Genomic DNA, 26,690 nt, shown 5'->3' with positions numbered 1-26,690 from the left:
TTGTGCACCGCTGGCAATTAGCAATTTCCTTCCATCACGAATTCATTGCGTGAGCCACTTGTCAGAAAAGGGGAATGCGACTGTTGGCAGCACAAAGCAATTAGCTTTGCCTTTACATCCAGGGTGAAAGTTCTATTTCCATGTATTTTCACAGACATCAAATAATTTTCATTCAGCTCTGTACTGAGTCTGAACACATTGCTTTGAAGCAAAGAAAACTGTTGGCATCCTTCCTAGATGCCCGATTACTTTTAACACGGAATGGTATTAGGATTTCTGAGCAGAGCAATTAAAAATAATAAATAAGAATTATAGTCTTCTGCTCACATTTTTTTTTTGGGGGGGGGACCAAGTACATCAATAGAAAATGGTAACTGATTCTGAAAAGGCTGGATACAAGGAAGAGGGGAACAAACTATAATGGAGGTCCCAAAAGTTCTATAAGAGGTATAATATATCTCAAACCTATCTCTCTTCTTCTCAGAAAGTCAGGCTGCATACACAATATACATTTAAAACAGATATTTGACTTCCTCCAAAGAATCTTGGGAAATATAGTTAACTCCCTTGCAGAGCTACAGTTCCCAGCACCCCTAACAAACTACAATTCCCATGATTCTTTAGGGGAAAGCCATGTTCTTTAAATTTATGCTGCATACTCCGCATCACATAGCTATCCTGTTCTGGACCTGTGGAAGAGCCTGCAAAGCAAAGCTATGGCAAAATTATTCTTCTCTTGAGTTCAATGGCATTGCAAGGCCAGAGGAAAGGCCCTATTGCTGCCACCTACTGACCTGCAGTGTTGTGGTTTTATTATTTTAATTTTATTAAATATTCTCTGTGGTTTTTGTTTTATGGTTTGTATCTATGTCTGGAGAGCACAGAGACTGCAGCCAACTGTCATGCTGCATCCCGGGTGGTCCTATCCCATAATAGGGTTGGACAGACCAGAAATGAGACTGCAGAGTGACACTGAGGCTTCTGAAGCCTTGCGATGCTTGTACAGACAATCATTTGTGGGTTTCTGCGACGTAAACAGGGAGGCAGAGCAGATAAGGGAAACTGGTGTAGCAGAGAAGGTGATAGATAAACAGAGGAAATAAGACTGACAGAGGAGGAGGAGGAGAAAAGGGGGAGACTTGAGGGGAAGTATCAAAGAACTGTAGAATTGGAAGGGACCCCAAGAGTCATCTAGTTTAACCCCCTGCTATGCAAGAATTTCAGCTAAAGTATCTAGGGGTCTTGGTATGGACCACAAGTTTAACATTAAAGTGTGGTGCTGATGACGCCAAGGTTTCAGGTTTGGGACAGGTATGGAACAGCTGCATATTTCTGCATTGCAGAAGACTGAATTAGATGATTCTCAGGGTCCCTTCCAACTCTACAATTCTATGGTTTTATGAGCCAACAGTGTGATACAGCAGCAAAAAACAACTAATGCTATTCCAGGCTCCATCAACTGACATATAGTGTCCCAAACAAGGGAAGTCATAGTCCTGCTCTATTCTGTGTTGGTCTGACCACACTTGGAATACTGTGTCCAATTCTGGGCACCACAGTCTAAGAAGGATATTGACAAGCTGGAACGTGTGCAGAGGAGGGCGACCAAGATGATCAAGGGTCTGGAAACCAAGCCTTATGAGGAGCGGGTGAAGGAATTGGGTATGTTTAGCCTGGAAAACTGGTTGGACAGTGTTCTCGACGCTACCAACATGAGTTTGACCAAACTGCGGGAGGCAGTGGAAGACAGGAGCGCCTGGCGTGCTCTGGTCCATGGGGTCATGAACAGTCAGACACGACTAAACGACTAAACAACAATGGCCTGGAAAACAGGAGAGTGAGACGAGATATGACAGCCATCTTCCAATATCTGTCTCCGGGAAGATGGAGCAAGCTGGTTTTCTCCTGCACTGGAGGCTAGGACCCAAACCAATGGATTCAACCCATCCCATGGCACAGGATGTAGACATTATATGGGGAGGTGTTGCTTCTCTATATGACATGCTTATTTAATTTTCTGAAAAACACACACAGTGTACATTATGCATGACTAATAAATTAATAATACCAATTTTAATAAATGATATTTTTTTGACTAATGGGTTGCCTGGTCGAAAAATACGTAGAATTGCTTGCTCGTGACATGCTTTAAATCCTTTATTAAACCGTTTTAAAATGCTAAATGCACCCACAGTATCCACAGAGGGTAGGACTGGATAAACAGAGAACTCCAGTAATTGAATCGTATTGGGCTGACACCTTCGACAGAAAGCTTACTCAGTTTTTTAAAAGTACACAGACTCTCTTTAAAAAGTATACAGAAACTCAGGCAAATGGTCTACAGTGCACTAAGAAATCTTTGTGTAGGTCATAGCTAGTAGAGAATACCCTTTGTCGTCCTGGTCCATTTTACAACTAGTTTAATATATGCATTAAACATGTCAGTCTTCTTTGTAAACTGCATTTCATTCCAAGGTGGTGTATAGAGATTTATTTTACTTTTTTTAAAAAAGAAAAACTATATTTTATGCATTTTTATCATCTCTTTTTACTCAGGGACCTCAAGGATCACGAGGCCATCCAGGTCCACCTGTAAGTGAATATACATTATTTTAAAGTTTGCACAACTGCATAATTGTATGAACCACTCTTATATGGTGTTCCCCTCTCTCCTACCTTTTAGGGTCCACCAGGGCCACCTGGTCCAAGAGTAAGTTGGATATGTTTTCTATGATGGTTTCAGCATTGAATTGTAAAAGAGTTGGGGCACTATCCTCTAGAACTATTAAGAAGGGGTGGTGGTATTAGGTTGTTGTTGTAAGATTTATATACCGTCCGTCATTAAAAGATCTCAGGGTGGTTGACAAGGTAAAAATTCAGATAAAACACAAATAAATAGTTTTTTTTAAAAAAAACCAATAGCCCCACCTCCCACAAACACATTTAAAAGGCATTAATCACCCAAAGGCCTGGTATTGAAAATGCCAGACAAACATTCCCTGGGGAGAGGGGTGTATTTCGTGTTCTCGTTTTTGTATTTCTATGTTGCAAACCGCCCTGTGATCTTTGGATAAAGGGCGGTATACAAATTTAATAAATAATAAGAACAATGAATGGCAGGTGGACAAGAGTAACCTTGCCCAGCCACCATCCCTTTCAATGGAGCATGCCTAGGAGGAGATTCTGCAGGAGTCTGCCCACTGAGCAGGGGCAATGCGGTGTAGTTGGCGGTTCAAATCCCCGCAACAGAATGAGCTCCTGTTGCTTTGTCCCAGCTCCTGCCAACCTAGCAGTTCAAAAGCACATCAGTGTGAGTAGATAAATAGGTACCGCTGCGGCGGGAAGGTAAACGGTGTTTCCATGTGCTGCTCTGGTTTCTGTCACGGTGTTCCATTGTGCCAGAAGTGGTTTAGTCATGCTGGCCACATGACCCGGAAAGCTCTCTGTGGACAAACACCAGCTCCCTCGGCCTGAAAGCGGAGATGAGCGCCACAACCCCAGAGTCGCCTTTGCACTTAACCATCCAGGGGTCATTTACTTTTCCTCCTAGACATGTTTACTTTCATGGGACTGCATTTAGGATTGTAGCCTCAAGCTGATTCAGGGCTTAGAAAGGTTTGCCTTTCACTTGTTTCATGTTCTGTGTATAAGGTATCATATTTTTCGCTCTATAGAACACACTTTTTCCCTTCCAAAAATTAAGGGGAAATGTGTGTGCATCCTATGGAGCAAATGCAGGCTGCTTGGCTTCAGTGATAGCTCCTTGGTTTCACGTTGCTTTCGCTGAAGCCTGGAGAGCGAGAGGGGTCGGTGTGCACACCGACCCCTTTCGTTCTCCAGGCTTCAGGGATAGCCCCCTGCAGGGGCGCCGACTTATAAAAAATATTGGGGGGGCCCATACCGGGGTCCTGCCCCGGGAAGTTTTCTAAATTTTAGATGAAAATTAGTGAGTTTAAAAGTTTTTAAAAAGTATTTTAGAGTCATATGATCAACATTAGAACCCCGAAAACTCATCTCTCTATAACTCCACACTCCGGGAAACTCGACAAGCCTGAAACACTTTTTGGCTTTGAAAAAAGAAACAAAACATAAACACGCACGGTATTTTCGTAAAAAGCTAATTTAATTTACAGTAACAATTATGCTTATAGACTATTACAGAGCAGTGAATATATAGCTCTGAAAAGACTGAAATGATATTTAAATAAATCCTAAACTATCATTAAAAGAATAAAACATAAAATATTGCTGTCGCACAGTAATAGCACTTTGATTAATAAGTGAAATAGCTAATTTAAGCTTACTTTGAATAAGGCTGAGGGTTCATTAAATAAAAATAATATCTCAAAGTTAATGCTTTAATACAGTTAATAAAGTTAATACAGTATGCCTAATACTGTATGTAAATACTGTAATACTGTATGTAAATAACAGGCTTTAATTGGGTCTTACACCCTAAAAATATTTAAGTATTTGAAAATAACTAATACAGTACTATAGTAATATAGAAATACAGTACTAAACTAGTACTAATATTTCGAAACTGAAAATTTAACATTCTGTATGTATTTAATTCTCTATTTTATAAAGATTTTTAATATCTGACAGTGAGTTTGGAGTAGCCCAATGCAAAAATCCTGAGGATCCATGTGGATCCGTGCTTTGTAACCACGTTTTTGCACCACTGTGACCCTAGGCAACAGTGGGTGCGTAATTTTTTTGGTGCAAGATGTAGCCATGGACATGCTATGTGATCTGATGGTGAATTTGGGGTGACCCAATGCAAAAATCCTGAGGATCCATGTGGATCCGTGCTTTGTAACCACGTTTTTGCACCACTGTGACCCTAGGCAACAGTGGGTGCGTGATTTTTTTGGTGCAAGATGTAGCCATGAACATGCTATGTGATCTGATGGTGAATTTGGGGTGACCCAATGCAAAAATTCTGAGGATCCATGTGGATCCGTGCTTTGTAACCACGTTTTTGCACCATTGTGGCCCCAGGCCACAGTGGGTGCGTGATTTTTTTGGTGCAGGCTGTAGCCATGGACATGCTATGTTATCTGATGGTGAATTTGGGGTGACCCAGTGCAAAGATCCTGTGGATCCATGCTTTGTAACCACGTTTTTGCACCATTGCAGCCCCAGGCAACAGTGGGTGCATGATGACCACACATTCGCTCAATAACACGCACAGACATTTCCCCTTACTTTTTAGGAGAAATAATCTGCGTGTTATAGAGCGAAATTTACGGTAATAATTTTCTTAAATTATTGGGGGGGCTCAGCCCCCCCAAACGAATTTTTGAGGGGGCTCGGGCCCCCTCAGGCCCCATGGAGTCGGCGCCTATGGCCCCCTGAAGCCTGGAGAGTTCCCGCTGCGCTCCGGAGGCTTCAGCTTCCTTTCGCTGAAGCCAGGAGAGTCAGGGATAGCCGCCTGAAGCCTTCGGAGTGCAACACGAGTTCCCGCTGCACTCCAGAGGCTTCGGGTTCCTTTTGCTGAACCCGGGAGAGCAAGACTCTCCCGGCTTCAGCACAGAGGGAGAGCTGTGTAGCGCTCTTCAGCCAAGTGGGAGGAGAAATGGAAGGGGCTCCGTTTCTCCTGCCGCTTCGCTGAAGGGGCAGAGAGGGGGAGAATTTTTTTTTCTTGTTCTCCCCCTCTAAAACAAGGTGCATCTTATGGTCAGGTGCGTCCTATAGAGCGAAAAATACAGTATATCTTGAGTCTTTATAAAATATGACACATCATGCTGTTCCTAGGGATCCTTCCTAAAAGGTGATATCTGACTAAGCCATGCTAAGGATAGGTAAATTGAAGCCAATGGATTTAAGTGAATCATGGTTGACTTAAGTCCATTGCATCTACTCTGAGTATTGTGGAAGTGTGTCCACCTAAAGTATTTCATGCTTTTAAAAAAACCTTTCTCCCTTCTTTGCCACGTTTTGCTCATTTTAACCAGTATCCACCAGTCCCCAGTCACAACTTCACCACAAGCCTTAATGTGTGATTTATGGCAGTTCCCTGCATTGCAAGGCGCAAACTACCTTGAAGCATAGAAATGGCAATTGTAGGAATTGCAAGCAAGCCTGGAAGATTATAGTAAAATTAGCACACTCTCTGCACTCCCTCCCCCAAAGAGCCATCTATTTTTTTATAATATTTTTAAATTAGTTTTCAATTACAGTCAAATGATAGCCTCATTATAACAATTTCTAATACAATTATTAATACCAATCATTCAAATACCAAATTATATAATTTAGATAAAGTGGCATGCTAGATTTGCTAGTTTGATGATTTTCTTTATTCCTGCATTCCAAAATCTTTTTAATTTGAATTGCATTCCGGTCATAATAATAATCCCTTTTACAACAACAGCAATATTAATACTCTTTGGCAATAAGTATTTTAATTATGTGGCAGGAGCCAAAGAATGTGTGTAATTAATTTCTGATGTTCTTATGGTTTGTTTGTTATGCTGCTGATATTAAAATGTTTGATTATATACAGAAGCAGATTGACATCAGTGTTGCTATTCAAGCCTTGATTGATTCCAATACTGCATTACAGATGGAGGTAAAAATATTTGCATGTTTCGCTTGTCACATGTATACATGTTATAAAAGTCGCTTCACTGATAAGCTGTATGTCTTCACAAATATTTAATTCACCACACATTTACAAATATCATACTACCTGGCAGGGGTGGGAATAATGAGGGGGAAACTGTACATATAAACACACCGCAGGATATAGAGAATAAATTTTGCAGCTGAGTCTTTGAGACCTCTGGCCTAAATGCCCAGAACGTTATGCAATAGCGGTCTGCTTAATTGGAAACACATTATATGAATGAAGTATTGTGTTTTTTGTGAGGCTGCAACTTGAGATATGCACACAGTGCAAAGCGTAATTTATAAAATGTACCGATGGCTTTTCTTCAGACCTTACCACTCCATCAGAACTTGTTTCGCCGCTGCCGTTCATGTAATAAATGTGCTTGTGGGGTCAGTCATCGTTGTAGGGGGCTGAAATGATGTTCTTCTGCAGAGAGTTCCCAATCCGTCAGAAATCAGACCACAAGGTTCGGTTACTGGGAAACGCTGTTTTTCCAAACAGGCACACACCATTACGATCGCTGTGTGAAATAGTTAAATAAATATCTCAACCCCTGTGCCTATGTCATTCCTGAGCCATTTGATGATTTTTTAAAAGGTTGTTTTTTTTTAATTCAACCTACTTTAAGGGACAAAGCACCCATCTAACCTTTGAAGAAGTGGTGGTTTCTTTCCCTTCTTCATTTCACAATTCTTATTGCCCTCTCTAGGATAGGAATGCAAATCTGCATTATTAATATTATTATTCTTTTCCTTGAAAGGGAAAGCAATATTCCTATTTACTGCAGCAGCAGCATCTAGTCTCTTGTGCAGGGAGCCAGTGTGGTGTAGTGGTTAAGAGCGGTAGTCTCCTAATCTGGTGAACCGGGTTCGCGTCTCCGCTCCTCCACATGCAGCTGCTGGGTGACCTTGGGCTAGTCACACTTCTCTGAAGTCTCTCAGCCCCACTCACCTCACAGAGTGTTTGTTGTGGGGGAGGAAGGGAAAGGAGAATGTTAGCCGCTTTGAGACTCCTGAAGGGGAGTGAAAGGCGGGATATCAAATCCAAACTCTTCTTCTTCTTCTTCTTGCTTCCATGCGCCATTATGTATGGGAAGGATCTCATGCTATTGCCTTAGAATAGTGATTAGCTATTTTGTCTTTCAAAGACAAAAATGTCATTGGGGTATACTTGTTTGAATTTTTTTTGGGGGGTAGCATGTGTAGATTTTCTGCATATATGAATCATTTTCACTTAAAAAATTAAATTCCCTCTTTATTACATATCTTATACCTCAGTGTAACTTTCAGTATCTCTCGTGAATACGTTGCCCTTTCAGTTGAAAATCCAGCTTTATGATCCAGTTTGCCATTTGGCCATGTCTCGGTACTAAGGCATTTTTTTGGTGATGCCATAAAATGTCAATTGTTGTTTTTTTTTCCCTTGGCAGAGCTACCAAAACACTGAAGTAACATTACTGGATCACAGTGCCGAGATATTCAAAACATTACATTACCTTAGCAATTTACTGCACAGTATTAAGAACCCTCTGGGAACTCGAGATAACCCAGCACGTATCTGCAGGGATTTGCTTAACTGTGAACGTAAGGTGTCTGATGGTAAGTACCCCCCCCCCATTGTTATTAATTGCTCTGAAATGAATCCTAATCATATCTGTAGCGACCGTACACAATCTACAGTGCATTTGGTTTTGGGTTTAATTCAGCTATCTGGGCATTGTTGGCCAGTTTGAGGTACTGTTTCTAGGTTGGATGGTGACTATGGTTGAAGAGCCAGTGTGGTGTAGTGGTTAAGAGCGGTGGACTCATAATCTGGTGAACCGGGTTTGATTCCCCACTCCTCCACATGCAGCTGCTGGTGACCTTGGGCTAGTCATACTTCTCTGAAGTCTCTCAGCCTCACAGAGTGTTTGTTGTGGGAGGGGGGGAGGGAAAAGGAGATTGTTAGCCGCTTTGAGACTCCTTAGGGTAGTGATAAAGCTGGATATCAAATCCAAACACCGCCTCCTCCTCCTCCTCCTCCTCCTCCTCCTCCTCCTCCTCCTTCTTCTTCTTCTTCTTCACTGCCTCTGCAGCATGGCTCTCACACTCCTTGAGTGTTCTCTTGAGTTTCTACCGCTGCTGCAGGATTCGGCTAGCATAAACATATCACCAAGAGAAAAGTTACTCTCACTACTCTCACAAGATGATTGTACAACCCTTTGGCTGTTGTCACTGTGGAGCCAATTTTAAAAAGGAGTAAAAAGTGTAAAACACTTTGTTACACCTTTTCCCACTTCTGAATTTCTCTGTTGAACATATTTGAGCCTAAACCCGCACCTATTTCCCCCCTTCCCTCTCCATCTTGGAAACTGGAAACATAGGCTGGAAAATTCTATTTTCCTTTCTAATTTTTCTGCCTTCCCCAACTGATAGGAAAATACTGGATTGATCCGAATATTGGATGTCCCTCTGATGCCATTGAGGTTTTCTGCAACTTCAGCGCTGGTGGCCAGACATGCTTATCACCTGTCTCTGTAACTAAGGTATATTGTTCTTTTCTGAAAGGCCCTCATTATAGTCTTCTGGATTCTACTTATGCATTTTTTTTAATGTAACCTCACCATATGTGCCTAAGAACAGGAAAATACCCTGATAGTCTTTGTTAGCACTGGATTAGATAGTTTTCTGAAAATCAGTAAACTTCAACTCCACATTAGGGCCAGTGAATATTTGCAATACATACATAGGAAGCTGCCGTGCAGTCAGACCATTGGTTCCGCTTGCTCAGTATCGTTATTGTCTGCACTGGCAGGCAGCTTTCCAGGGGTTCAGGCAGTACGTCTCCCTCACCCCTATCAAGAGATGCTAGGGCTCTTCTGCATTCAAGGCAGATGATGTTCCACTGAGCCCGTCCCCAAAAGAGGGTGCTTTGCAGCAGAGAAGGGAGAGGAGAAATGTGTGCTTAATCAGCTACTTTTCTCCATGCAGGGTTGCAGGCTCATGTTTGCAAGATAAATCAGGTTCAGAACCCTAGCAAAGGGAGGAGGGAGATTGCTTTGCAATTAGCAGTGAAGTTTTAGGCTAATGTTATACGTAGCTGCAGTGAAAGGTTAGTTCAGTCATCAATTACGGGATTGTTCCTTAGGCTGGATGTCCAAAAATAAAAGAAAAAAATAGGTATTTCTGAGTGACTGCATGATAGTAAGCTCCACTTATTGTCGTCTGCAGCCGTCGTAACATTGAAATGCAAGTGGTTAATTTGAGTTCTCAAGTTACACAGAAGACAAAACTCTTTACTTACTGATAAAAAGACAATTATCAGTAATTTCTCTTGTTCAATGTGGCACTTTACCCTGGCTCCCGGAACGTTTGGTGGATTTAATGGAAAATTTGGGAAAAAAACAAGAACAGGAGTGTCTTAAAATGCTGTTACACCCTGGGACATAGACTAATGTAAAAGACCATGTTGTACACAGCTGAAGAAACATTGGAAAACACTAGCAAAGTGTCATATGGGAGTGACATATGGAAGAGCAGGCATTGCTTCAAAGAATGTTGTCTTCTTTTCCCCCCATTAACATTATGAACGGCACACTGTCATCTTCCTACTCATATTTATATAGTGCACGTTTTCTGTAAGGAGGACATATTTCTGTGGAGAGCGGTATGCATGTTTTGTCTAAATAGTTTACATTAGCAGATTAAATGTCAATAGTTTGTTATACCAGTGGAAAGAAATGTTTATGAAGCCTTTGTAAAGGTATGTCTAAATTGCATGGGATCACTGTGCTTTTGTGGCTATAAAGTGCAATCTGACTTTCCGCACTAACGTGTGTTTTTGTTAAAACAGTTGGAGTTTGGCACTGGAAAAGTGCAGATGAACTTCCTTCATTTACTGAGTTCAGAAGCAATCCATACCATCACAGTCCACTGTCTAAACACCCCGGTGTGGGGAACCAATGACTTACGTGCTCAGAGGCCCTCAGTCAGCTTCAAAGGATGGAATGGCCAAATGTTTGAAGCAAATGCTCCACTTGAACCCAAAGTGCTTCTAGATGAATGCATGGTAAGCCATCTGCTTGCATTGTTAAAATTTGCTGTGAAGGTATTTAGTTTGAATTAATACAGATGAGAGTTGAAATTCTGGACATTTACTTTACCCACTACTGTTAACATTTAAGATTTTACTTCAGAGATTCTTATTTCTTAAGGATACCAACACAGAGACACACCTAGCACTCATGCAAAATCCAAACGTACGTCTCTCCCAAAGTTGCATGCAGCTGTAGTGCTTAGCATCAGACTCCATGTAACCACAGAGTTGCTAGCCTTGGTGTTCTTAATTACTCACTGGGTAGGTTACAACATTTCTATCAAACTGTATTTAGAAGCTTCTGCTAGGGAGAAAGCAATAGCGCTTCATAGGATGATAAGGAGGGATGTGGACACCGTGAACCCTTCTGCAACAGTGCACAAGTGCCACAAATCCCTCTGTCTGCACTACTGGTACCCATGCCAAAGATGGGTCACCCATGTCCTAAATCACGAGTTTTCCAAACTTGGGTATCCAGCTGTTTTTGGACTACAATTCCCATCATCCTTGACCTCTGGTTTTGTTCGCTAGGGATGATGGGAGTTGTAGTCCAAAAAACAGTTGGGGGACTCACTTTTGGGAAACACTGTCCTAAACGAGTGACAGAACTCAAAAAGTCAGAACGTTTCAGACTATTTGATGAAAACTTGAAAGAGCTCCTTTCCCCTCCCAATCGCTATTGAATTGCCTCTGGTTTATGAACAAGCTGTTGCAATCCAAATACTTCATGTTTTTTTATTTGAGAAAGCCAAGAAGTATCCATTTACACATGATCTGGTCTTGTCATCATTTGCTCTCCCTGACCTCAAAGAGCAGAATAAATGTCAGCATGACAAGCCCTTAAAGAACTGGAAGCTGTGCAAAGTAGGTGCTAAAATGCTATCAAATCAGCATTTTCCATTTGGTTAGTTTTCTAGCTCTTTCCACTCACAGCTATTAAACATATTATGTACTGTATTTATATCCTACCCTTCTGCCAAACAACTCAGGTTAGTCTACACAAGGGCATCCCATTTTATTCTCATAATAGTCCTGTGAGGTGGGACTGAATGATAATGTGTTAGTCCAGTGTCAATAAATTTAGTAAGCACAAAGGAATCTGCAAACAGATTTCTGCAGTTCCCCAAACTATCCACTAAAACACACTGGCTCTTAATGAACTGTGGTGAATGCACGCTGGAAATATAATATATGATAAAGGTAGTTCTGTGAAGTTACTGAAAAGTGCAGTTTTTCTGTGAGATTCTCTGAGATCTTTATCTCTTTCTGCAGGAAAGAGATTCCTACAGAATTTCACAGATGCCTGTCTGCAGGGACTTCACTTTTCAATGGCTTCCGCTGTGCTCACATCTTTAAGTGATTGGGCAAAAACAAAAATTGCAAACTTCCAAAGCCCTCTTCAACCCAGTACACTGGGTTGTGTGTGTGTGTGTGTGTGTGTGTGTGTATAGATATAGATCGCACAAGGTTTTGATTCAAACGTTATCAATCCTTAAGTGTGTACTAAGATATAGCTTTTAATTTATTTATAACATTTTTTTTAAAGAGCGTTTTTAGAACTGAGCACGTTACACCAAAAGGAGGTACATCAGCTCACTTTCCAAATCCTTTCTGGATTATCCCCATAGTGCTGTTTTCCACACAACATTAAGAAAGCATAAAACAGGGGTCAGCAAACTTTTTCAGCAGGGGGCTGGTCCACTGTCCCTCAGACCTTGTGGAGGGCCAGACTGTATTTTGGAGGGGGGGAAATGAACAAATTGCTATGCCCCATAAATAACCCAGAGATGCATTTTAAATAAAAGCACACATTCTACTCATGTAAAAACACTCTGATTCCCGAACCATCCGCAGGCTGGATTTAGAAAGCGATTGGGCCGGATCCGGCCCCCCGGGCCTTAGTTTGCCTACCCATGGCATAAAATAATGTACCAAATCCTGAACACATTAATATACAAGACCAAGTGTAATGAATAAATAATTGTCCTTCGTTATTGTTTTTCTCTCAAAGGCCTAGAAAATATTAAAATATTAAAAAACCAGCATAGGGGCTGATTGTTAATGTGTGTTAATTAACACTCTTGTTATATGCATTGCAGATTCAAGATGGCAGCTGGCACAAAACCCAGTTCCTTTTTCATACTCAAGACACCACTCAGCTTCCAGTTGTTCAAGTGCAGAAATTTCCTCATCTCAAACAAGGACAACAGCGTTACATAGAAAGTGGCCCGGTGTGTTTTCTCTAGACTTCTGAATGGAGTGGAGTTTCTCACATGGAATTGCTGCAAGTAGTGGTTTTTTTAAAAAATAAAAACAACTGCAGAAGAAATATAAACAAAAATGTTGGTGCTTTCTAAATGAATCTCAGGAAGAAAAAGACTTCCTCCTAAGAAGGAGATATTGCTCTTAAATAAAGAAGAAGAAGAGAGAGACCTTGACAACCTTAATAAAGTATTTAATTTTCCATTGGTGCTTTTTATATTATTCGCTGGAACTGAAAACACTACATATATCTGGAAATTCTTCAGAAAACCCAGTGTTTTTTAACCTCCGTAACAGCATTGTCCCTGGACACCTTAAGGAAAGATAGAGGCATGCAGTACTAGGAGCAACTCTGGCTAACGCTCCCAAATGTGCAATAGCTTGTATTATAATTGTATGACAATGAGTTATGCCACCGTAAAACAAATGGTTCCCTTAGACACTTAAGTTGTATTACAGTCCTTTGTGGACACAGACATCTTAACAGATGATACACTACCTCTTATGTGTTTCCTGTTTGTGTTGCCTGGTGCTCTCTGTACAACTCAAAAGTCTTTGTGGCCTTGGTCAAGATTATTTGGATCATTTTTTTATTACTTTTTATTTTTAGACTGTATGTGCTGGTTGCATTCATTGTAAAATTGTGTCTTTAAAAAAATATTTGGTCACATCCTTCATTATGAGTGAAAACATTATTTATGTGAAAAGCTTGTTTAAAATGTTTAAAATGTCTGTAGACATGGAAATGGTACATGAGGCAGAACAGTATCTGGTGCTTATAAGAAGAACAGGATTTTGTAGTTGTAGGACGACTACACACGGTAGTCTTTTAAGAAGTTTTTGGACTGCAGTTAAAGATTTTATCTATCAAAGGCCATCTACAATGATGTATTGTGTAAATATTTTGTAACTTGTTGAAAATGTTAATACAGCATATATTTAAATGGCTGCTATTAAATTATAATAATCTTAATTACTTCAGCATCCCAGTAATATTATACTGTTTCACATATATATTTATTTCAGCCCAAATATTTTGCGGCTTAGGACCGCAATACCTCAAGGACCACCTCTTCCGATATGAACCGACCCAGACTTTGTGGTCATCATCTAAGGCTCTCCTTCGTGTGCCTCCTCCTCAAGAGGTCCAGAGGGTGGCAACACGAGAACGGGCCTTCTCTGCAGTGACTCCCCGTCTGTGGAATGCTCTCCCCAGGGAAGTTCACCAGGCGCCTTCATTATACAGTGGTACCTCAGGTTACATATGCTTCAGGTTGCATATGCTTCAGGTTACAGACTCCACTTAACCTTGGGTTAAGAACTTTGCTTCAAGATGAGAACAGAAATTGTGCTCCAGCGACGCAGCAGCAGTGGGAGGCCCCATTAGCTAAAGTGGTGCTTCAGGTTAAGAACAGTTTCAGGTTAAGAACGAACCTCCGGAATGAATTAAGTACTTAACCCGAGGTACCACTGTACACCTTTACGCGCCAGGCAAAAACATTCCTTTTTAACCAGGCCTTTGGGTGATCTGAGTTATATCCTATGCCCTTTTAAAAATGTATTTTTTTGGGGGGGGGAGGCTGTTGGGTTGCTGTATTTATCTTAGGTATTTTGTGGTTTTAGATATTGATTTTATTCTGTGAACCGCCCTGAGACCCCCAGGTGCAGGGTGGTATATAAATTCTAATCATAATATATTTTATCCATCAAACTGTCAGAAACAGTCTAGCAACTTGCCCTTTAAAAGTTCCTTTCTGTTGTCAACAAGGTTCAATCCAATATTATCTGCACCTCCTTGTATTTGGGGAGGGAAAGTAGTTGTTTTTAAACAGTCTATCAGTTCCAGGCCTTCCCTCTGGAGCAAAGAGAACAAGCCTGTGCCATCTTTTGCATAATAGGCTTATGAAAGCCTTTTCCAGGCTTAAATGTTTATCTTTCAACCATTCCTCATAGATCTTACTTTATTGACTCCTCACCATCTGGTTTTTCTCCACTAGGTACACACATTTGTCAATTACCTTCTTAAAAATCTCCTCAACATGACCATTAAAACCTGATGGATGCTTTTTGGACAGGCATTAAACAATTTATGCAGTTTTTCCAGGTAACAAGATGTCCTGCCCTGCAACTGTTAGATCCTATGAAGTCTAAGATCTGACGCCTAGTTTCATGAATCAGAATTGTAAAACTTATGAAGCATATACCTCGAGTATGCCCACCAGCAGCAGAAAGCCTTTGCTTGGTGTTCTGTAAGCTTGTCAACTCATTAATGTAGCCCTACTCCCATAGCTTCAATTGTAAGATCTGACATCTATAAAAGGAGATGTAAAGGTTTGGCTACAGAAAAAGTCATACACATAGGGCTTTGTGGCTTAAATGTTCAGAAGCAAAAAAAAAAAAACCCACAGATGTTTAAAATCATTCTTATTTGTTGTGATTTAAGTGGTAAAGATGGAGTTTGGGACCTGGTTCATATTTTTTTATGCATCTGGATCTCAAAATACAGCTACTGCATTTGTTCAAAGAAATCTACACCCTTCCTGGATTTATTTTTTTTTTTTAATAAATTTTTATTAGGGGTTTTTACAAAATAAAGTACAAAGATAAACAACCTTTCTTTTATCTCAACAGAGTTTCATGACTTCTTTGGACTTCCTCACATCTCCCGCTGCCATTTTCATCATCATAAATTTTTCCCAGCAATTTATCATCTAATTTGCAAATTTTATAACCACTTATTTAAATATAATCCTCTGTAAATTAATTTCTCTTAATCTCACTTTACATCCCATTTCGATCCGATTTTGTGGTGGCCAATTATTTATGATCAAACATCCTACTTAACTTTCCACCAAATCACAATATTTTTGTAAATAAGTCTTAAATTTCCTCCAATCTTCTTCAACCCTCTCTTCTCCCAGGTCTCGAATTCTGCCAGTCATCTCAGCCAGTTGCATATAGTCCATCAGCTGCATCTGCCATTCTTCCAGAGTGGGTAGATCTTGAGTTTTCCACTTCTTGGCGATAAGTATCCTTGCTGCTGCTGTTGCGTACAAAAAGAATGTTCGATCCTTCTTTGGCACCATCTGGCCGACAATGCCCAGGAGGAAGGCCTCTGGTTTCTTAAGGAAGGTATACTTAAATACCTTTTTCAGCTCATTATATATCATTTCCCAGAAGACCTTCACCCTGGGACAAGTCCACCAGAGGTGAAAGAATGTTCCTTCATTTTCCTTACATTTCCAACATTTGTTGTCTGGCACATGGCATATTTTGGCTAGTTTAACTGGGGTCATGTACCACCTATATATCATTTTCATTACATTTTCCTTCAGAGCATTACATGCCGTGAAGTTCATCCCCGTGGTCCACAACCTTTCCCAATCCTCAAACATAATATTATGCCCAATATCCTGTGCCCACTTTATCATGGCCGACTTAACCATTTCATCTTGTGTATTCCATTTCAACAGCAAGTTATACATTCTTGAGAGTACTTTAGTCTTAGGTTCTAACAATTCTGTTTCCAGCTTCGATTTCTCCACCTGGAATCCTAGCTTTTTATCCTTTTTAAAAATTTCTTGAATCTGAGCGTAATGTAACCAGTCTCGCACTTTGTCTTTCATTTTTTCCAAACTCTGCAATTTCCAATTGTTGCCCTCTTTCTCTATTATTTCCCAATATTTCGGCCATTTGGCCTCCATATTGGGTCTTTTTCGGGCCTTAGCCTCCAGAGGTGATAACCATCTTGGAGTTTTATTTTCCAATAGGTCTTTGTATTTTGTCCAGACATTAAACACTGCTTTCCTGACAATATGGTTCTTAAAGGCCTTATTGATCTTAACTTTGTCATACCATAAGTATGCATGCCAGCCAAATGCATTGTTAAAACCTTCTAAATCTAACACATCAGTGTCCTCTAGAAGTAGCCAGTCCCTTTACCAGATAGCCCACCCTTCCTGGATTTAATGCTTCATCCATTGGTTAGTAACATCATTATTGCAGATGTTTCCTAGGAAATATACCAGGGTTAGGAAGCAAACAAGTAAAGTGTCACTGTTTCACAGATCCACCCAAACCAACGCCTCATAAATTTGTCGGTTGCTGTCCAAAAAAAGAGAGGATTGCATTGTAAACCCGAACTCTAGGGTCAAGTCTGTTACTTGAGAGTCTCATCAAAGGTATCATTCTAGCATAAAATGACTTGGAAAATGTAGTTTGCTTATACTGCATTGTAATTTCTATCTGCTGAAGAGTTTAAGGATTTCTACTGAAGTGCTTAGTGCTCTGTTTCAACAGATCCTGAAAATTTACTACCATTATATATGTACAGTGGTACCTTGGTTTAAGAACAGTCCTGTTTATGAACGATTCCGTTTACGAACTCCGCAAAACCAGAAGTAGTGTCCTGGTTTGCGAACTTTACCTCGGTCTAAGAAAAGAATCTGAACAGTGGAAGGGCACCGGCGGCAGGAGGCCTCATTAGCACACCATTTAAGAATGGTTTCGGTTTAAGAATGGACTTCCGAAATGGATTAAGTTTGAAACCAAGGTACCACTGTATAATGTTATGCTGGTGATAGCTGGACCACTGGGTTGCTCTGCCATGCTACACAGATATGATAATTGAGGTTAATCCGAGACAAGCTCATGAGAATTCAGCTCTAAAACCTGTTGTCAACACCAAGCCTCCACAATGTAACATAGGAAAAAAGGAAATACATTTGCACAGGTGCAGAGTGCCTTTCCTGGGCAAGTAACAGTATAGTTTTTTTAAATTTCTGAGACTAGAAGGGTTTCTATGGCAGAGGAGGCGGCTTATAAATTCTAGACAGCGGCTGCCATCTTGTGCTACATGTTATCAACCATCCTGGGTATAATGAGAAAGCAGAAAAAGAAAAGAGGGGTTTCCTTTCATATCCTAAGCTTCTCCAGGTACTCTGCACATTTGTATGTGTAGATGTGTGAGTGTATACATGGTGGAAGCATCAGGAATATTAAAAACCCATGTACGCACATAGTCTTGCATCAGGAATATTAAAAACACATGTACACACATGTACATTCGCCTAGAAACAATTGTTTTCATGGTTATAGGATGTGTTTTTAGGATTTTTGAGAGTAGATTTGGAAGAATCTTCAACGGGGCTTATTCACTAGAAAGAACGTTTATGGAATTCGAAGTGTGACAAAAATAAATGAAACGAGGCGCCGTGGGAAAATTTTAAAACAAAAAACAGAGTTTTAAAACAACCCAAACCCAAACCCGGCACTGCCTACCAAGGGCAGGGAGAAGACCCCCCCCCAAAAAAAACCAGCAGTTCAAATGGGTCCGCCAAGCTCCCCTCAGCCGTTTTAAACGGGGAAAGTTTGGGGAGACACCCGCGCGCGGGACTGCGCTCCTCCAAACTGCGCACAGCATTCCCAAGGCTGGCGCTTTAGCTCCGCGGAGCGAGGATGGTCCCTGCCTCCTCCTCCCACCTCCCAGGTTTGCCTCGAAGACATCCTTTTCGTTGCAGTTCCCCAAGCTCCCGCCAGGGGTCAGCAACCTCCCTTTCACCCGCGCGCCGGCGAGGCGACTGTCTAGGATTTCGGAAAAGAGGAAGGGGAGCCACCTCGACGTGCAGGCCGTTTGCTGAGCATGGCGGCGGCGGCGGCGGCGGAGACCGAAGGGAGCGCGAGGCGGAAGATGTCGCTGCGAAGGTGTGTGTGTGTGAGTCGGGGAAGAATGTCTCCTTGGCCTCTTTCCCCTCTGCCCTCCTGCCCCAGAGTTATTAATATTAGGTTGGCTTGGGAGGCGGGAAGAAAATGGGAAAGGGGGGGGGGGGAGTCCGACACACGCGTCCACACATTCACACGCGCACCCTGGAGGCGACGCGGGGCGCGCGCGCAAAGCCAGAGGGTTCCTCGCGGCGTTGAGAGAAACGTGACTGGAAGGACCGGAAGGCGAGCAAAGTTAACAGGATAATATTTAAGGAGCAGCGTTATTATTATTATTATTAGTAGTATTATTAGTAGTAGTAGTAGCAGTGTGTATAATAAAATAAAATTTATCATATTATTATTATTATTATTATTATTATTATGTGGGGGCGGGGGCAATATGTTGTGATGTCCTTGCAGGCAGCGGATTGTAGTTTTCCAGAAGTTTTCTTCTGTCGAAGGTAATCTGGGGCTAAATTAGCTTTTCTCTTAACTTTGGGTCAAGGCAACTTATTTTAAAAGGGATACCAGATAGCCGTGCGCTGCTGTGGTTTGCCAGAGCACGCTGGCCACATGACCTGGAAGCTGTACGCTGGCTCCCTGGGCCGATAAAGCAAGATGAGCGCTGCAACCCCAGAGTCGGCCACAACTGGACCTAATGGTCAGGGGTCCCTTTACCAGATAGCCCACACCTTTCTTAATATGGATTTAAAAAACAACAACACCTTATTTGTTACATATTTATTAAATTTGTACATAGGCCTGGGCAATGTAACGATACATCGCCCAGGACAGGTTTGAGGGTCAGAGCGTGATGGTAAGTATATCGCGGGTATAGGGCTTGCCTGTGCCTGACTCTCTCTGCCACCAGTGCCTGGCATGTGGAGGGAAGACCCAAGCTGTATTGGTCCCAGTCCAGCAAGGCCCTGGGGTGAAACCGCTGCTGTTTCTGAGGTGGTCTATGCTCAAACAATGTGTGATTTTTGTGTATTTAGACTTGTTCCATATCGAGTACAATAAAGTAGACAGCACTAACTAAGACACTTAAGTGATTAGCTGTGAAGGGCATAGAAACCCTGTCAGGAGAGGAAAAAAATGGCAGCCCCAAACCAAAGTCCCAGAGTTATTAGCTCACTGTTGCCTTTTGGCTGATCTGTAAACCATTTCCTCGAATTTACTGTGTTAAACCATCGCCTGGGTCAGTCTGACCTAGCTTTCCAATTTAATTTCTAAAAATGTTTTTGCGAGAAAAAGAGGGACAGCAGTTAAACCAGAAGTTGAGATGACTGCGCATAAATAAGGTCATTGTGCTCTGATGGGAGTATGAGAAGAACTTTGTGGATCATAGATATTTCTTGTGATCGGGCACATTCTCTCCCCAAAGGATTCATTTCAGAGCACACATGCTCCGATCAGACTTTCCCCCACTAAAATAGGAACTCTGATATAAAATCACTGACTTTGCTATTAAGATGTTACCATCATCCATCATAGGGCAGGAAGATCACTTGCTAATGAATAGAAGAGGAGAACTAAAAAGCAAGTGCAAGCTTGGTGTTGGGGAAATACTTGTCCAACCTTTTCAGAATAGTGGCAGCTCATTAGAGGAGCGTTAGTTCATGTTTTGTTGTTTCTGACTGAAGGCTCTGAGCTACTCATATTACTTGTGTCTGAATCCCAGAGCCTTTTGCTGGAAGCATATCGATACTACTTAATCCTTGTTATTGAGAGATGTTCTAGGCCACTAATATAAGATGGGTTCTTAAATACTATTTGTATGCAACAAAAACATTCTGGAGATATAGATAGATGATACATAGATAGATAGATAGATAGACAGACAGACAGACAGACAGACAGACAGACAGAGTGGTACCTTGGGTTAAGAACTTAATTTGTTCTGGACGTCAATTCGTAACCTGAAACTGTTCTTAACCTGAGGTACCACTTTAGATAATGGGGCCTCCTGCTGCCGCCACCCAATTTCTGTTCTCATCCTGAAGCAAAGTTCTTAACCCGAGGTACTATTTCTGGGTTAGCGGAGTCTGTAACCTGAAGCATCTGTAACCCGAGGTACCACTGTGTGTACATACACACACACACACACACACACACTTACCAAATACATCTATTGCTTTTACTGCTTATTAGCATGAAGGGATGCTTTCTCAAAATGGTGTTTTAGCACTCACCCATGTTGTTCCAATGTAAAGATGTCCCTTCATTTTTCTCTCTTTTCAGTTGTGAAATCTGCAATACAGAAGAAGCAAAATATCGATGCCCCCGTTGTATGAAATACTCATGCAGGTAGATATAAACTGATGGGCATCCCTTGCTTATATTTTTCTTGTGTACTGAAAAGAGAGTGACAAGATTGCTTTGCTTTCTCTGTGTGCTTTCAGTTTGGCTTGCGTGAAGCAACATAAGACTGCATTCAGTTGTAATGGAGTAAGAGAAAAGACAGCATTCGTTTCCATAAATGAGTTCAGTGATTTAAATCTTCTAAGTGGTAAGAGAGTCTCTAAAAATCTCAATTGTTCTAAAGCTCCAGGGTGTTATTGCGATGGGTGGGTATGGAGGAGGCAGTGTTCTATACCTACAATGTTCTATACCTACCATTGCCGTATTTTTCGCTCCATAAGACACACTTTTTTCTTCCTAAAAAGTAAGGGGAAATGTCTGAGCGAATGTGTGGTCCCTGGAGCCGAATTGCCCAGGGGCAAAAAGCAGTGCATGCCTCGCCCCCCCTTTTTTTTTTTGAAAGAAGGAAGTGGGTGTTGAAACAAAGCTGCTGATCATTTGCCGGCGACGCTAGAGATAAAGGAGGCTGCCTGGGAGGGGGGAGGTAAAGACAGCAAACTTGCAAAGGGGGGAAACAGGAAAACTAAAGCAATAAGGAGAGAAATTAGAAGAAAAGGAGGAGCAAAAAACTTCTCCAGCCAAGGAAAAGACACTAAGGCAAACAAGAGGGAAGGGAGTGTTGAAAGGAAACAGCTGATCGGTGGGATCGGAAGAGAGATAAGGGACGCTAGCGGAAGCTGCCTGGGAGTGGGGAGGTAAAAGCCTGTGGATTCTCAGGATTTTTACATTGGGTCGCCCCAAATACACCATCAGATCACATGTCTGTGGCCACAGCATGAACCATAAAAATCATACATCCACTGTTTCGTTCAGAATATTTTTTTTTTCTTGTTTTCCTCCTCTAAAAACTAGGTGCGTATTATGGAGCAAAAATATGGTATATAGTGTTGGAGTTTCCTATCTGCATTGCCAGCAGGCACAAGGCCTTGGGTGGCACTACTGTGTTTACATATAAATAAGTTGCTTTGAACTCAGGGTTTAGGACTGCAGCCTAAGTATAGCCACCATCAGCAAATGTATAGTTGCACAAAGCTGTTAAATGGCACATTAAATACAGCTTGTGGGGTGAATGAAAGAAAACAGGTCCTTCTGCTCCTTGCTACCCTACAAACTGTGTCCACCTTAGAGAAATCTGGCCCTGTATGAAGCAAGTGAGTAATGCACAGTAGGTAAGTACCGTATTTTTCGCTCTATAAGACCACCAGACCACAAGACGCACCTAGTTTTTGGAGGAGGAAAACAAGAAAAAAAATATTCTGAATCTCAGAAGCCAGAACAGCAAGAGGGATTGCTGCGCAGCGAAAGAAGTGATCCCACTTGCTGTTCTGGCTTTTGGGATAGCTGCGCAACCTACATTCGCTCCATAAGACACACACACATTTCCCCTTACTTTTTAGGAGGGAAAAAGTGAGTCTTATAGAGCAAAAAATACGGTAGTTAGGATGGTATTAGCACAGGCATTTATTTCATTTAAAACATTTTTGTCCTGCCTTGCTGCTTCAGATATGGTGGTTCACATTTTTAAAACCCCATCAATAATATCACATATTTAAGCTTTAGAAAGCACAGCAACCAAACGACAAATTTTTGATGCACACCCTCTCTTATTTGCTGTGAACTTATGCTAAAACCCATCACTTTCGTACGATCCCTTAAGAATCACGTTGTAAAGGGTATTGGGAGCTAATTTCATTTGAGCCTTTTCCCCGCTGCCCTTCTCAATTTCAGATTACCGGTTTCTGGAAGATGTGGGAAGAACAGCTGATGGCGCTGCTCGAGACGACACTTCACATAGACCAAAAAGCAATAAATTTGTAAGTCTTTCTAGCTACCTTGAGCATACTACAGAAAACAAATGTTCATTGCCTTTTTAAAAAACAAAAGGGTGGTATTAGAAACTTAAATGACAAATACCAGATGGGGCAGATGGGGGTGGAAGGAAGAATTTGATTCAGTCACAGTAGTTGCTTATTATCCTTCAAACTGAGAAACATACTGAACCAGATTCAAAAAGTGATCCCTCTAATTGACGGTTAATGTTTTAAAGAAATTTGTCAAAGAGAATCACTTAAGTACACTAATACACTAGTGTGCGTATTTAACACACACATACACACACACCTGATGTGTGCAAAGGTTTGTATTCATTTAAAAAGCCACAAGAACAACAAAAATGATATCCAGCTGTTTTGAGCAGAGAAATGAGTGGGGAAAAGATTTAAGTGCCCCTTTCCCCCATTGCTTCTTCACTTTCAGTCACCCCTATTGATAGCAGATTTTCTAAAAGCAAAGAAACAAAACCTCATTAGCTCAGTGGATGCGTTTTTTAAAAACCCATCTCTTCTGAATTTTGTCATTTGTAAACATAGCGATATTAATTGGTGACAGGGCTTAATTTTGTTTGTAAGTCAGACAATTTGGCTGCTTTTCTGTGTGTCAACATCCCCCCCCCCCCCCCGTAGTAGCCAAGGTGTTGTCCTCTGGATCTTGCTGTATTTTAAGAGGTTGGAGAGATTGGCATCTCAAGCCAGCTTTTGTAGAACATTGGCTTCTTCCATTCCGCCCCCTCCCCTGTCCACCTTGGTAAGTTACATTAACTTTAGTAAGGGTTTGGGGGACTGTTCACTTTCCATCTCTTGCCAAGCCTGCCTCCCCTTCTGGATCCCTGCAGCTGCAAAGCAGCCCCAGTGAAACCTCTTCTGGAGACTGGTCCAAAATGAGCTGTGTACCTGGGTTGGCCAAAGCTAGATGGCCTGCGTCAGGGTTCACAGGGACAATTGCGCAAGTTTGGGGAGTGTGATACATACGGTACATCAATCTACCCTCAAAGTGGAGGGCAGCCTTTGGACATTATAATGTAATCTAATGACATTATTCATTTAGTTCCTTTTGACACTTAAAGGTTGCAGTGTATGATACAATGAGAGATTGTGTTGTTCACACTTAGTTTTCCTCCAGAGATAACACATTTAGTGAGTAATGCCACGCTAACTCCACCATCAAGATCATCTCAGTCTTGTGCTTTCAAAAACAGCACTAATAACTCTTTTTAATAGCAGTTTTAAAATATTTGTCAGATTGAAAAGAATGCGAGGAACGAAACTACAGCATTTGCCTGTATTAGCGGGAACAAGATCCAATCCAGCTTATTACATTATGTCCTGATAGCTTGATAATGTCTAAATTTTATGGGTTGGATCAGGGAACTGAGTTTCATGGGTCTAAAAGAGCGCAGGAACAATTTTGGTAAAAACTTTCTTTACTCATTTAGAAGGAATGTGCCCACGTTTCTATCCTGTGAAACTGCAACGTGAAAGAATCTCATCTCAGCCTCTTGGTTGCTAGAGGGTCGGAACATTTTTATTTGTTTATTTTTATTTAACAGAACTTATATACCACTAGATTGGTATATGTGGCTTACATAAATATGAAACATTAAAATTATTGCTAAAGACAAGTATTTAAAAATATGCAGAAGGTGATTAAAATATACAGTATCTGAAAAGAAATAGAACACATGTAACACATAAGCTTAGGTGTGTTCCTGGGTGCTTGTTTTTGCTTTAACAAAATCACATTACTACTTAGCATTGTATTTCCAGTACATGATTTGCAGTACCATATCAGTATTGTAGCTGTTATAGAGTACATATGTTGTGCACTCTTTCCCTCTCTCCATTTGGTCATACAGGTAGATTACTTTCTAGCACAAATACGCAGTGATGGAAAATGCCACCTGTTGAATTACTTCCTGCTGGGTTACTGTTAAGGAAGAGGAACCCTGCAAAGGGAGGGAAATTGGCAACTTGCCACTCTCAACCTGGCTGTACACTTAAGAATTTGTGGTGCTATGAGAGAAGCATTTTGTACACCAATATACACTATAGAATTGTTGCTGGTAACAAAATTATAACATAGAATGTATATATGCATGCACACCTTAGCAAATGTCTTCAGAGTTGTGATGAGACCTGGAGGCTGTAATATGTGGTTGTTGGTATCTGAATTTAAAGCAGGAGGATCTCATATTGTGGTCTGGAATATTAATGCAGAAGTAATAGTTTTTATTTTAGTTGTGTATAAAACCAATCAAACATCTTCTGAATCTTAAGGGGACAACGTGGGTGAAATTTGTTTTAGAGTTCTGATGTATTATTTATACAGTAATACATAAATAGTTCTTCATCAAGTAGTGGCATTTATATGCTACTAAAAAAGGAACATTGATGGGCCTTTAAACTACAGCTTTAAGTATAATTATGCTTTTAGTTACATCTTACTGAGACATAAATCCAAATGAAATTGATGGGATTTACTTCCAGCTATATATGTGTTATATTAAGCCATTAATGAGAGCAGCTACTTGTGTAGCTTGTGAATTGCACTTTTGGTTATTTATCTGATCTCTGTAAAGACTACTATACTAAAATAGTATAAATCAATAATAATGTTAACTCATGGAAATTAAGCCCAATACCTATCTGAGCCAGCGGGGTTTAGGTCCTCATGTAGAAATTGTACTTGCTCTTTAGCCACTGCTCTGTTTCATTGGTTGTGTTTGGATGTAATGTTAAACCACAGTTTAGTGTTTCACGAACAAGCTGCATTGGGCCTTGGACTCAAACATTCCACCCTCTCTTCCTTTGGTATATCTGTAAGGAGGAGATCAGAAGTTTCCACTTCTGTTTTAAATTAACTACATATATGCAAACCTAGATAAACGGTGGTTAATCTTAACTATGCTTTGTTGAAACAAGCCAGCTTCATAAACTGGTTTGCATTTGGGTTGTTTCAGTAAACGATCATTACAATAAGCTATGTTTCATCCATGTTCAGTTATCTCAACAAGCAACGCTAAATCAAAAACCAAAGCAGCAGTTTCCAAACTTCTCCTTATGGTCACAGCATGCAAGTGCAAAGCTTACTGCAGCTCATTCTTGTAACACTTACTAAACCATGGCTTAGCATTGCATAAAAGCAAGACCATTAGCCTGGACTTTGAAATTGTCAGTAATTATTTTTTCTGTCTTTTGAAATACTCAATCAGGTGAATTTTTTGAGAAACCGAGCTCGAAGGTACGACATCTGCCTACGAACTTTGCCAATTGGATTCACAAAGAGACGAGAGAATTCTACGTTCTTTAACAACAAGTAAGTTTCTAGTTAATATTACTGTGGGGATAATGTCATCAAAGGTTGTTATTCTGAATAACTTGCGGCCCACCAAGTTAAAGCTAGACCGTCAGTCAGAAAGGGTGACTTGACCAGAAACTCAATTATACCTGTTGAAAGGTCCCATGTTATACAGATCTGTTCTAAATGTCATTCTCATGCATTAAATTTAAGCCTATACGTCACAATTTAGTATTAAGCCCACTGAAATAAAAAGGCTTCTGTATGCTTAACTTTGTGCTTGATTATAGCCCATGGTGTTTTACAGATTTTTTTTCTTTAATTAATTCCTTTACTGTGTGTTAAACTTATGCCATGGCGATAGTTGGACAATAGGAACAATCCCTTGATGGATATTTAGGTTATATAAACAATATAGTTGACATTAATGCAATATGTTCACCAAACAGTTTCCGTACATTCTAATGAATATTTGATGAAGCAAAATTTTGACGGAGGGAGTAGAAAATAACTTGCATTTCTTCTTTTTGGGAGAATA

The 26,690-nt window shown here is 40.8% G+C and overlaps 2 protein-coding genes across 2 annotated transcripts in view; both read left to right on the top strand.

Annotated features, from left to right (window-relative positions):
• COL24A1 (collagen type XXIV alpha 1 chain) overlaps window positions 1–13,928 on the top strand; it is a 169,448-nt gene extending 155,520 nt beyond the window's left edge. The window contains exons 54-60 of the mRNA XM_083743163.1: window positions 2,557–2,592; window positions 2,684–2,710; window positions 6,512–6,577; window positions 8,049–8,217; window positions 9,034–9,143; window positions 10,451–10,666; window positions 12,793–13,928. Coding sequence (XP_083599289.1) covers window positions 2,557–2,592; window positions 2,684–2,710; window positions 6,512–6,577; window positions 8,049–8,217; window positions 9,034–9,143; window positions 10,451–10,666; window positions 12,793–12,939 — 771 coding nt within the window. The 3' untranslated portion in view covers window positions 12,940–13,928. The remainder of the gene's footprint in view (window positions 1–2,556; window positions 2,593–2,683; window positions 2,711–6,511; window positions 6,578–8,048; window positions 8,218–9,033; window positions 9,144–10,450; window positions 10,667–12,792) is intronic.
• A 4,580-nt stretch (window positions 13,929–18,508) lies between these two features.
• The window catches only part of ZNHIT6 (zinc finger HIT-type containing 6), a 40,724-nt gene continuing 32,542 nt past the window's right edge, over window positions 18,509–26,690 (top strand). The window contains exons 1-5 of the mRNA XM_083743572.1: window positions 18,509–18,658; window positions 20,900–20,965; window positions 21,061–21,167; window positions 22,748–22,833; window positions 26,067–26,170. Coding sequence (XP_083599698.1) covers window positions 18,597–18,658; window positions 20,900–20,965; window positions 21,061–21,167; window positions 22,748–22,833; window positions 26,067–26,170 — 425 coding nt within the window. The 5' untranslated portion in view covers window positions 18,509–18,596. The remainder of the gene's footprint in view (window positions 18,659–20,899; window positions 20,966–21,060; window positions 21,168–22,747; window positions 22,834–26,066; window positions 26,171–26,690) is intronic.

The sequence above is a fragment of the Podarcis gaigeae genome (genome assembly GCF_964106915.1).
Source record: "Podarcis gaigeae genome assembly, chromosome: 6".
Classification (NCBI taxonomy): domain Eukaryota; kingdom Metazoa; phylum Chordata; class Lepidosauria; order Squamata; family Lacertidae; genus Podarcis; species Podarcis gaigeae.
Note: the sequence above shows the minus strand (reverse complement) of the source record. Positions and strands in the feature narration are given on the sequence as shown.